At 42.2% G+C, this 13658-nt stretch overlaps 1 protein-coding gene across 3 annotated transcripts in view; it reads right to left on the reverse strand.

The window, feature by feature from the left end:
- The window catches only part of LOC308113737 (ankyrin repeat and SAM domain-containing protein 1A), a gene marked incomplete at its 3' end in the record, with an annotated part of 73518 nt that overhangs the window by 56278 nt on the left and 3582 nt on the right, over window positions 1-13658 (reverse strand). For 2 of the 3 annotated variants that reach the window (XM_080470188.1, XM_080470184.1), the window contains exons 2-3: window positions 3301-3381; window positions 2934-3090 (exon numbers count right to left, since the gene is read on the reverse strand). In XM_080470188.1, coding sequence (XP_080326314.1) covers window positions 2934-3090; window positions 3301-3381 — 238 coding nt within the window. Of the gene's footprint in view, window positions 1-1972; window positions 2036-2933; window positions 3091-3300; window positions 3382-13658 lie in introns of all 3 variants that reach the window. The other variant, XM_080470185.1, reaches the window with a different exon arrangement.

Genomic DNA, 13658 nt, shown 5'->3' on the forward strand with positions numbered 1-13658 from the left:
ATTAGCTCTCTTTTTCTACTGCAGTCATTGTGTTACTTTATTAAAAAAAAATGTTTTAATTGAAAGTTTATCTCGGACATGCGGGGACAAAAGAGATTATTCAAAACAATAACAACTATTAAATAAAAACACACAAAACATTAATTCTTGTGAATATTATTTGTCAACTGTTAAGCAGACTACAACTGCAATGGTAAAGGCAAGCACTTAGAGCAGTAGGGCTTATTCTGATATGCAGAGCATGAACGCACAGTTTATGACAAATTTTTTGCAGTTTGTATGTTGTGCATGTTGATAAATTTGCGATGTATTGTGCAGTGCTCAGCGCAACAGATACTGAAGCTCCCAAAGAAAAAAACCTCAAAAAGGTTTGCTTTGTATTCACACCAACAGTTTTAACATTGTACTGTTGTGATTGATATTCTGCCATATAACTTCAACAGTAACGCCACTGCACCAGGACATATTAACCTGCAAGAAACTCTGATTGGAAAATGTACGGATGTGTCAAAACCCCAGCAGGAATTCCTCCACTGTGCAGATCAAATATAATCTACTGCGAGGACACGATGCCTCTGAAAGCCTGTCGCATCCTGCGTTTGGTCTCCGTGGAGCTCTTTAGACCGCGCTGCATTCAGACTTCAATTCTACTACGCCACTGAGTATTTCTGAGCAAACTGAGCCCCGCTTTTCAAACAGCCTTGTCCATTTGTTTATTGAACACCGTGTTTCACAAGGCAGTGTTCACACTTTCACAAACGGACTGCACTGAAGCCGCAGTCACACCGGGGTTCATTTTAATCAGGGAGCGTAGAATTTTATGTCGACTCAAGAAAAACCCTTCATCCTGGAGCCAAATACTGCAAAGCTGGACCTAAATACATGCATGAAATTGGTTACAATAGAAGCTGTACGACATTAGTTTAAGAGTCCTGTATTCACTACCATGACTACTTTTCAAGTTTCAACCAGACACAACTTCCTCACAAACACGTGTCTGTAGTTCCAACCTGCAGCATTTCAGAACCTGGGCAGTTTTTGTCTTTGTTGTGTCCTGGTCATTTTTCTCTTGATTTTTGTACTTATGCTATCATGTAGAGTAATCTGATTACACGTGAACACACTCGACAATATTGGGGCTCCATCTGATTGCCCAAATATGTGAAGATGCAGAGCATGAATGCATAGTGTGTGGAAACATATTCATTGCTCTTCAGTCACTTAATAACATAATAGTTAGAGTACAACCTTGTACTAGTGTGTATCTAAATGTTTTCTTCTAAACTGACAATGATGAATGGGGGGGGGGGGGGGGTGCTAATTACTGCGATGGATGTCATTGTCTTCTCGGTTACGGAATGGAATAAAAGGCGTTTATCATACTTGATAATGTATAAATAACCTTTCAGAAGGACTTAAGAATAGAAATGGAAGGTGTGAGATTTTTGGCCATTTTGCAAATGGTTCTATTGAAATGGTAGCCAGAATATAGTAAAATCCATAAAATATTTGGGGAACATGAGAACTATGTCAATCTTAAAAGTGTCATTTCAAGAGAAGATTTCTCACTGCAACCTGCTGCATGGTGGCTGACAACGCCGATATTTCTAACGTATGCTGAATTTAGTCTACCTAAAGCACGAAACGTTCCTGACCCTGATAAAAAGGCTGATGCAACAGTCCCGTAACAGGGAACATGCAAACAGATTTATGTCTGTGATAACTGGGAGTCCTACCTGCGTTAACAATACAATCTCAGTGAAAGTGGATATCTGAGGTGAACATGGGTGGAAAGAGCAGAGAACAGAGATCGACTGATAGTGAGTGAAATTAAAAGCCTCCCCACATCTCTTCAGCAGAATGGCCCCTAAAGCAGCAGCCAGACCGAACCCAAGCACAGCAAGCCAACACAGCAGAACAGCAAAGAGGCACTTCAGGACGGGAGAGGTTTTCCGCAGCACTGTGTACACACCTTGGCATTAATATATGGGTCAAAGGGCCCACAGCGTTTGAACTCTTTATGGTCTACAGAGCTCTGGGAGGGAGGAAGAGAAGATAGGTCGCTGGATTTGGTTCAGACAAGCAATGAACGAATGAGCGGCGATCACAAATGAGTCAAACTGAATAAAAAGAAGAAAGAAAAAAAAATATCAGCTTTGAGTTAATGAACAATCAGATGTCATGAACAGGCAGGAAGAAATGACACAAAATGAGACACTGTGCCGTGTAATTGACCTTACAGTTACATCTCAAAGTGGTCTGTGTCACTTTTATGAGTTTACAAAGCTCATAATGGGTCATTTCTCCTCACTCCAAACAGGACAGGCCAGAGATGGATTCTGTCTGGAGGATGGTCTGTGCGGTAAGCAACCAAATAACATGTCAAACATAGGAGTTAAAATGGTTAGAGGAAACAGGCACTTTTCACTAGCATGGCGTCAAAGCACTTCCAAGAATCACATTATCAGAAGAGAGGTCAGACTCATGATGCACTGAGGTTAAACGCACTTTCACGTTCTTTTGACAGTCGTCTTCTAATAGAGCTCATGCCATGCTGAACTAGAAATTGTTGAAAAGAGCATCTTGACAGAACATTTTGCTTCTAAAATAAACACTTTTTTTTAAACTGGGGACAAGATTATCTTCCTATGACGGCTGAATAATCTATTATGACACTATTAGATGAGGCCAACAAATGTGCTAAATCTGAGTCACAAGTATAAAAAGATGACTAAGACAATACCAAAAAGATAATAAAAAAAAAAGTTGACAAAGTCTGCAGAAAATTGCGGAACAACTCAATATAGAACTGGTGTGAACTTACAAGTACCTTCCCTGGAGACAGTGACAGCTAACAAACCAGAACTGCAAGAGTGACCAGAAAGAAACAACAAGTGAATGCTGACAGGGAGGAATTGAATGCAGTTCCAGACCTGCTCATTGAGTTTCGGGTGGGAAGGTCCCTGGTGAATGAGAAGTTTTACAATATGCTCGTCCCCCTTCCACGCAGCCAGGTGGAGGGGGTAGCAGCCCTTGTTGTCGGCGATGTTGGTCAAGGCCTCATTTCGTAGCAGCGCCTCCACCACGTCGCTAAAGATGAAAGAATGAAAGGACAGGACAATAAATAAAGATATACACACACACACACACACACGGCCTCAGCAAACAGCCAGTCAATAGATGCGTGTTCCCCGAGGGCCAATTGTCTGAGAGGGAAGACCTCATTTAATGTAGGGCATAAACACCGGAGCTGAAATGGGCTTTTCGCTCAATTCCCAAAGTTATTTATCATGGATCTACCTGTGTCCATTAAGGGCGGCGTGATGGAGAGGGGTGTATCCAGTGCTGTCCACACAGTTCACATTGGGTCCTCTCCAGATACTGTCGAGGATAGAAAGGATTGTTAGAGCTTCCAACAAACAAACAAGAGTAGTAAGTAGAAAAGCAGGTATTTATATCAGAAAGAATCAAAATAGGAATTCAAGTTGCTTAATTATCTGACGGGTGTTCAGACTGACATATTGACCGATATTTGATCTATCTACATAGAAGATTGTTTTTGTAAGAATATCCGACGATGCTGAATTCAGTTCAATCACACACACCAACAAATATCTTCGGGACGTCCATTACTTAACACATGTGTCTGGATCATTAGAGGAAGCCAAAGTGCGTCTCTCAAACTTTTGGATGATGTGTATAAGACATGAACAACCCCAAATAAAGACTATAAAGCTGTGCCAAGCACATTATATGAAATGACTTTATTTCATATCTATTCTCTGGCCAAGAATCAAACTAGACATGATGCTTGAGTACTAAGCACTACACCACCTGCTCAGAGTGACTTCTATCAAAGTTACTAAGTCCACTTTTTGTCTTGTTTTCTTCACGAGAACCTCTCTGAAAGTCAAAGTCTCAAATGAAATTGCACGGGGAGTAAAAGTTACAGAGTGTGGTGAAACGTAGGAAGGTAAAGTTAAGTCAGAAAACTGTGCACCTGAGCGAAGTGATGTGTTCACCATTTTACACTGTAACACGTGCACCGCGCCAAACAAACAGAGCCGATCCCTCCGGTAAAGTCTCTAATTGTGGGTGTGACCGATTACGCTGTGATCGTTATCTCGGGGCCTTTATTCTCACACAGCTGCTGCTTCACATCACAGCCCAGCAAGTATGTAGGTGAGTCCAGACCAGCGCACTCTGACCAGAGAAACATGTCGGCAGTGAGAAACACATCAGAGCAGGAAACCAGGAGGAGAGCGGCGCACTATCGCCGCCGAGCAGCAGCTAAGATGAGCTAATTGTGTTTATCTTACAGTAACTCTGCGAAACCAAAGCCTGCTTATTGTGGGACAGGGAAGAAGATAGGCTTTTGTTACGCACAACAAACAAAGCGCTGGTCTGCAGCCAAAAGGCACCGAAAGGGGCGAGCGCAAGACAGACCGGCATTGGTCCAGACCTCTCACTCATGCGGGCTGAACTCGTCCGTCAGCTCGGATTGGTTTGTTTCCTTTAAATTGCAAAGGGCGACGTGGTGAGGGGAAAAGAGAGGGACCGGGGCGAGTAATTTAAGAAGCTAAAGCGTGTCCGGTGAGACTGAGTGCCGGGACGGGATGCGAGGCTCTCTGAAAGACCTTAACACATCCTAAATAAATCATGTGACGAGGAAATCCCAGCACTGGTGAACCAAATATCTGAGACCAGAGTCATTTGCTATACAGAAAGAGAATTAGAGCAAAACAGCTGGGCCTCACAGAGAATCAATCATAAATGGAGGCAGAGTTTTGGGGTACATCTTTTGGCATTTTCCCCCCAAATAACACTTGATAATATATTATAGAAAAATTCTTTGAACAAACACAGCACCATCCTGATTGGACTGCTAGAAGAGCTTCATGAATTATTACTCAGTCAGATTTGATGCAAGGGAGTCATTTCTATGAATGAAGCCTTTGGAGAAAAGAAAGCAGTACAGACCTTTTTTTTTTTTTTTTTTTTTTTTAAATCATTTTAGAGCTGAAACTAAGCCAAGCACCGGCTCCATGACTCCGATGCAGTATAAAAGCATTGCTTCTGCCCAAGCCCTTTTTTGGTTGTGTCTTTCGATTGTGTTTTGAAGGGCAAATACAATTGTCAAATGTAAACAACCAAAATAAAACTTCATTTCATTTCATAAACTGATCTATAACATATTCAGCAAGAGATACTGTACGTGAGGCTTCGGGTTGCTTAAGATGCACGTACAGTATGTCGGCTCCACTGCTACTGAGCCACTTTGCTCGACGCACGCAGCTCAATTTTGTCGCAGTAATGGCTGTTTTGTCCCCCTAAAATACATCTCCCACAATAGCTCTCGGAGCAGCCTGCAATTACACAGTCAGAGCCGTCTCATTAAATAAGTGTCTTGAAGGGCTCTGTAGCCTGCAGAACAATAGGCCTGACAGAGCAGACACACGCACACACACACACACACACAGGGACGAGAGCGCTCTACAACTCATAACCTAAGCTGTTTATTTCTTACAGCGGGCCTGCTGGGTCTCATCTTACCAAGTCATGCAGCCATGCAGTCACGGGACATCAAAAGCAACGCTGGGAGGAAATACTAGAGCGGGAAAATGTGATGGGAGGAAATGCTGGGGACCGATAATTTTCTGCCAAAGGAAGGGGAATGTGTGAGCTGCGATTATGTCAGCTCTTAAACCATCACACATATACACTTACATAGCTCCCTATTCATTGTTTCTTACAGCGGGGGGGGGGAAACACAGCAGCAGTGTCTTGTGCACGGCCGGTGAAAGCATCAAACGGGGGAGAAACAAGAGAGAAGCAGACCTCTAGTTGCTGTCCCAGATAAAATAGTTATGTAACTGCTTAGAGCAAACAAATACATATACAAATTAACATAAACACAAACAGAGCAGTCACTATAACTGGAGGATTTTTCCAATCAGCCAGAGGGCAGTAACAATGATCAGAGTAATGCACGATCATTTACCTGATTAACGTGAGGTTTTGATCCTATTGCAGCCATTGTCATATGCAGGAGAACATTCAGACCTTTGCTGCATGAGAAAAGTGATCACTGTATTATGTTTGATCTAATGGCAGCAATATGTTCTAAGCATATAAGTCAGAAATAGCATGAGGTTAACCGTCATTTTTCTACACTTGTTCTAGAAAAAGATATTGCCAGTATATCAAAGGTAATCAGTAACTAAGAACTTATTTATTTCAGTTGGTAATTGGCATTACTATCACTCAGAAACATATGCATAATGTAAACATGAATAAAATATTAGTACCTTGAACTTATATGAGCAACCTTTGATTACTATTGTTTTTTTATGTTGTAGAATGTTACTCTGCTACTTTCAACATAAAGCTGCCATTTGTCAGCATTTTGCTCACCAAGCTAAACTAGTATCACTGCTATTATTGCTATTATATATCATATCACACTTTACAGTCACTGTTACTTGCACATTTCTTCCCTCGTTAATCGAAACTCATTTGACAACTTTAGAAGCGATAGCATTGAAAATGCCACACAGAGACGTCACAATAGTGTCACATCCACCACTGTAAATCATCACAAGCAGCATTATTTTTACCGCCTCAGTGTTACAGCTCTAATCAGATACATGGCTCTTCATTAATCCCATCAAACCACCTCCCTGCAGACCAAATGAAGATGTCTGCCTATTACTTTTCTTTTTTGTGTGTGAGCGCTGTCATAGTGTTTCAGCCCCCTATTAGCAGAGCTGCCTGCAGCAGCAGCTTTACAAGTGTTACGTCCTCGGAGCATTTTGGCAGCGTGGCACTCAAGGGCATGAGTCAGAGTGGTGCTCCACAATCCACTTCATCCTCTTACTATGGCTCACAACTAACCTAACCGAGGGACGGGGGCTTAGGCCCCGGAGCCCGGCGATGGGCAAAACAGAGTTGATTTGGTTTGGGAGGGGGTACATTCATGGGAACTGACTGAGGAATTCCTGTTTGAAAAGGCCGAGCTAATCCTCAATCTGCCTGAGGGAATATCAGCGGGATGAGGGGGAAGTTTGAAAGAGATTCTGGGGGGGCTGTGATTCTGGTGTTGTGCAAAGCCTGGCTATTACGAGTGGAGGACATGTTCCCTCTTTCAAGTATTGTTTACATAGGTTTTTGTTAATATTAGTCACACGAGCTTAAGAGATTTTATGTCGAGTCTCACAGGCCAAATTTGCAGATTGAAACATAAAAGTTTCAAATGTCACTGAGCTCATGAATTACAAAGCCTTTAAACTCACATCCAGTGGGTTTGTCCAGTTCAATCATATGAGCTGATGCATTTAGATGAATGGTGGTGCTGCATTGGGGGAAGCACACACAGTGCCCTCAGGCACCTGACAACCCACCGGGACCTTTTGAGTGGTCCGCAGGGCATGCTCTAAAAATAGTCCTGACAAACAACATGATTTATAACTCAGAGGTTTTCTATCTGAATGGTGCCCTTAAAGTATCCCTCATCATGATACCACTGGTACATCATCACAGTACAGACTGAAACATTATTCAGTTATAGGTAAAGATTTTTCATTCTGCAATTCAAAAATGTCCCACGCAATATTGTGTGGATTACTTTTATCATAATGTAATCTTTTGACAACGTGATCATCACAGATTCGAGTCCAATAAATCAGGTTTCTATGTATTCTTTGCATGTTCTCCCTGGGCATACGAGGGGTTGAGGTTGATTCATGACTATGTAATTGCTTCTAAGTGTGAATGTGTTTGATGAAAGTGACCTGCATTCTCTGCCTGAGTCAGATGGTGTCGACTCCCCCGACCCTGAACAAGATATAACGGTATGAATGATGGATGGATAAATAAATAGGAATCACAGCTTGGATCTTGAGGAAAGTGCTCCAAGAATAATGTTTGACTGATTGATTTATGTTTTGATGTTTCTCAATCGAGTATTTATGGTCGAAATATAGAGTAATGAATGTTTTGAAAAAAATAATAATAATAATAATAATTTTTCCTGTTCTAACATCTTTTTTAATAAATATCTGCCATCAATTGGTCCAAAATACACGCCAGTGACAGATATATGGTTTATGCCGTCTGAAAGGTAGACAATCCTCATTTGTATTCGGATTTTATTCCATATTTTGTAAGGTAAACTAAGCGATAAACTCCAAACATTTACTAGATATTTTCTTAAGTAATGATCACAAATGATGACATTTACTAGTTTTTGTGGCCGTTTCGCCACAAGAAAACCCACAAATTCTGATCTTAGTCAAAACCCATGTGCAAAGAAAAGCTTGTTTATTTATGTGTCCCTGGAGGAAAGGGAGAGCGTGTAGCTTCAAGCAAATAAAAACCAGGTGAGTGTGAACCGGGTGTCAAATAAACAGATTTGTCCTGCGGCCTATTAGCGCTTCGACCACACTGCCAGGGATTAGTGTGGCCCGGGGCACCGAGCCCAGCAGCGACGAGCGCATGTCAGCCACCGTCAGGGAAATTGTGCCTAATTATGCATACTGCTGGCGGGCGCTGAAACCAGATGCCCCGCTGCCAAACGGCCAACCTGAACATCTTCTCCTCAGCAGAGGATGGAGTAACTGCCAGAGACCACACTTCCAAAAGTCTACCCCAGCCTGATTTAATAATAATATGAAAAACAACTCTGAAGACGCCATGGCAGGACTGATAAATGTAATTAAGTTGCACAAAAGTAAAAAAAAAACAAAAATGTAATAAAAAAAACTGCTGCAGGACAGATTAAAGCGGAATCTCGAAATCTAGAGCCGTTTAAGCAGTCAGACAACAGAGAGACAAATTAGGAAACGCGTGTTGAAACATAGCAACATGACTGGAAGTCAACGAATAGCATGTCGTCAAAATACTTCATCTCAGAGAATGTCCGAATCATGTGCTTTACGTTTGGGGCTGCTTGAACTATTTATTTCCAAGAGTTCCTTATCGCTTCTTATTGCATTAGGCAGCACAACTGTTGAGCAGAAACGGAGCGTTACAGTTCCACAATGTAGTGATTAATGTGGCAACATGTTTGTTTTGCAACTTCCTCCAGCTGATCCAGACTGGGGCAACATGAGTTTTGCAGGTGGTGGATCATTAAAAAGTACAGCAGCATTTGGAAATGATTATAGAGAAGTCTCAAGAAGAATTATATTGAGATTTGTTTTCAGCGTCTAAATAATACCGAATGGCAAGTGAAAGTGCTGCTGCAGTAATGCAGGTCAGCCGCTCCATTGTGGGATCATGTGATCCGCTCTTAATTTCTTAATAAATGAAACAATCGCAAAAAAGAAGGGAAACGAATGTAGATCTGAATCAAGAGTTTTAGGTGATTGAAAAACACTTATTTGCCTTATAAAAGTAGATAAAAAGGTTTAAATGTTACGAGTATCCTCAGTTGTAGGGACATACGTGATTAGTCAGCTAAACACAGGTCGCCACCACAAATATTTGCTGGTTAATTAAAGTACAGTTTTGTTGCTGTGCGAGTATTTTTAACTGCACGGAACAACGGTTGACGGTCATGTCGGCACACTCCGTCGTTTACCTAGAGACGCTGTGAAATGTCTCCACTTAACCGAGTTGAAGGTTTCAAAGATCACATCAGACGGGGACCAAATTTCAAATAAGTTGTAGTAGATTGATGTGGCTGCTTTCATGCTGACCTTTCTCTCTCCCCAATCTAACAGTCATGTTTCCATGACTACGCCATATGACGAGACGGGAAGCATCACGGTCACAACCCAGCAACTTTTATTTTGTCATTATGTAGCATTGTTAGTGAGCGATTAAAGCTCCTCTCCATGAGGTGTTTGGCCACACAGCTTACGCTTCACAATTCTTGTGTGTTGACAGCTGTGCATTTAGAACGTTATTTGCATTACTCTTCTCACTTCTCTTTTAGCTGCTGATTTAAGAAGTGACTGAAGACAGATGAAAATCTCGGCCCCCGCTAATGCGTCAACAGACCCCGAAAACGTTTGTTGCGTTTTGGGGGTCTGAATACATAACAATGGTGCTCGTAGCCACTGACAACGTGTAGTTTCATCGCAAAACCGACCAACAGCACCAACTCGGGGCCTGGCAAGCCAACGACATTGTTTAACGTTTCTGCCATTTCAGTGTAAAACGACATCATTTTCAAAATGATGTTTCCGTGTAAACGCAAAACCTTCCAGAAACACAAACACAAATTTGTTTCCTTTTCGCTTGATATGTTGTTGTGTAAAGGGGCCTTAGTCTGATAGTAGAACATTTTGTCTATTTTCATCCTTAATGTAAACATACAAATTGAATATCGACATCATAATTTTAGTCAACACTCACGAACAAAGTCTTGCTGGTTGTCATAAATGAAGTTAATGACAAATTACAAAATAAAAAAAAATTCTGGGAGAGGCTTTTTTGCAACATTTGCAAAACGTAGAGGATGACACTATTAGATTGTGAAAATGAGAAGACTTACTTCACACATAAAAAGACTTCATGATATCTAATTGTATTGGTTTTGTGTGTTGGAATAAATACCCTTAAAAGAAATAGTTCTTCTGAAAGTGTTTCAATGAGTGTGTTATGAAGGGTTAAATCATTATTCATCCCTTTCAGACAACCGGAAATGAAGCATGTGACAAGCAGACATACCAAGAAGGCCAAATAAAACTGGTTAAGATCCAGTTAAAATAGATCGGAAACAAACAGCAGAGACACAGTCGCTCATTAGGCCTCCACACAGCCTGATTGAGTCTTCAGAGCTCACAAATCCACCATGGTGAGTGGTTCACAGTGCATCTGCGAGAACAGGAGGTGTGAATAAACCACATATGTCCCGAGACCATGATCAGAGCGGTCCCAAGGGATCCTGCAGAATCAGAATGACGAGCATGAAAAATGCAGGCGGCAGACTGAAAAAGTGGGATGAGTTTTTTTTTTGTTTTTTTTTTTAAAAAGGAGGAAACGAGATGGGGGCGTGTACACAAGAGAAAAGCACTTCCGATCACAGCCTGTCCTTGAAACATTTCCCACACTGATTTCACAGCAGACGCCACAGCACAACCAAACAGAGCCTGAGTGTTCACGCTGGCGTCGGTCGAGCATTTTGATTCAAGGAGCGGGCTCAGTTTCTGTACAAACCTCATTGAATGGAGGGGCAGCTATTTTCTGTTATGCTGACAACCCACTCCTGGAAATAGAGTTTCTGTGTGAACTAGTTTTCATGGCTGATTTTGTTGAATGAAAAAAAAAAAAGAAAAAGTCTCTGCCTTCTTGTGACCACTAATATTATCTTCCTCTAAACTTGTTAATGACAGGCTGCAGGTATAAATATAAAAGTAGGTGTGTTTCACTATTACACCCATTGCCGATCTGCTTTGTCATGCTAATGCTAATCCACTCCAGTCAGGTTTCTTTTATTGGTCCTCAGAAACCGCAACACAATAAGTTTTTTTTTTTTTTCTCCTTGAAAAGAACTGGGCTAATTTGTTTCCTGTTTCAACACACCGACCGAGGGCCGCGCCGATACCCCGGCTCCAAATACCGCAAATCTGAAGTCTGAAGGTGGAGTAGAGGTTGCTGTGGGCACAGCAGGTGGGCAAGAAGACTGCTGAGAGCAGCAGAGTGGGAGAGAAGCGAAGACGCCAGCCAGCAGAGGCCAGACGGATTGAAAGTGTCTGGGGTTGTGGGGTGGGGTGGGGGTGGGTGGGTGGGGTGGGGGGGTGCTGTGGACTGCCAGCCAGCCAACACATGTAGGCCCGAGTGGGACGAGCGGCCGTGACTGACGCAGTCGCTGTGGTATCTCTCTTCCAATAAATGGCTTTCAAATTAACACCATACAAAGACAGAAAAAAAAAAAAAAACCAAGCGCCACAATCTCACAGCAGCCTTATCTTTTCCATTTGTAGCGATAAGGTCTTTTAGAGCGAGGGGTGAAGCAGAGTTCACGTAAATAAGCAGAAGTACGAGTCGGTAAATGTTTCTCTCATATCAGCCGTCTGTTTCTTAGGAGGAAACTGTGAAGGATGCCATGTTCTTTAAGAAAAAAACAAAAAACAAAAAATAAACAGACTTGTACTTATTTTAAAGTCCCATTAGGATCTTGCAGAAACGCAGACCAACTCCACAAGCATGCTCAATTTCTGCTTCAACTTCTAAGAGGAAAAATAATAAAGATAATCAGTGTTCATTCACTTCATCTGTTAGTGTTTGTTTATACTCTTCCTTAACTGACTCTCCTAACACACATTGGTCTAAGAATTGTAATGGTCTCTGTGTATGATGTGTATGTGAACAAATACTTTTCATTTCAACATTGGAAAGCTGACCTTGACCGTATCTCGCCGTCACCCATCGTAAGATAGGATTGGCTCCAGCAATCCCCGCAACCCAGGATCAAATCCTAGTTCAGGCCCCGTTTACACAGTGAAAACATCAATTTTGTGTTTTCATTTCAACACTTTGAAAACCATGTCTGTTTACATAGAAACGGGAGCAACACTGAAAGCGATGTACTTTTCATGCGTGTGCTGTCGTTTGTTTTTGGAATCAAATCATAGACAGAGAACGATTAGATCACTTTTACAGGTGATTCTCAACTAAAAAAAAACTACCAAGTCCCAGGAGAATATGGACAGGTAGTCATGACACTCTGGAGGCCAGCGTTGTTGTTTCCAGTGGCTCCAAACACCGTTGTGGTGTAAACAGACATCCAAAACGCGACAAAGGTTTTCAGTATTCACTTGAAAATGAACGGCCAAGTCAACTTGCTGTGGTGACTCCTGTAAACAGGGGGAAGCCAAATCGAAACTTCTATAACCACTTTTACGGTCTGAATGGTGACAAACAAGAATTATTCAACATAATACTTTCAAAACATTCATTAAACGCATTGCCATCAAGACGGGCCCGGTGTCCTCACATGACACGACAAATTTGATAATCCAGAGATCTTCAAAGTCGCCTTTTCCGTGACAAACTAATAGAGAGATTCCTGGTGCACTAGGAGGAAATCTATTTTTAGTCCTGTGCCATTAATTTAAAGTGATACTAAGTGAAGAGGACACTGTAGATGCCAGTTTCTGCTCCTCCCGAGACACGCACACACACGCACACACACGCACGGAATTCATCACTACCGAGTGTCTTTCTGTCGGCTTTCTCAGACTACACAAACGTGAGCTGTGAACATAAAACGTTGAGCAGAGCATCCCCAACTCAGATGCTCCGGGAATGCTAACACGGTGGTGTTAGATTTCCCAGCTTCTGCTGCTCCCTCCTGTGTCGAACCAGCTACAGTTCCTCGGAGTTCAGAGGTCGACAAATGATGAAATGTGACTGTCATGCCTCCTGTTTACCCAGCTCGTTCAGCCAGTCGTGGAATGACGCTGGGGGGCCAGTAGAGTAAAAACAGTAGAAACCTGCGCGTCAACACCGACTGGTCTGCACAAGCTGCGAGGAGGGAGACACAGCTGGCGTAAGCTTTCAGTTTCTGTGTTGAAGAGTGAAGTGCTGAGAGTGTCAGAGTCCCTGCTGTGAGCCTGTCATTTGTACACACACCAGTCCTGCAGAGCACCTTCACACATACATGCACACAGGTCCTAATGAAAAGGAACGCAGGAGCGAGCTGCGTTGTT

The sequence above is a fragment of the Lipophrys pholis genome (assembly GCF_963383615.2).
Source record: "Lipophrys pholis genome assembly, chromosome: 8".
Lineage (NCBI taxonomy): Eukaryota > Metazoa > Chordata > Actinopteri > Blenniiformes > Blenniidae > Lipophrys > Lipophrys pholis.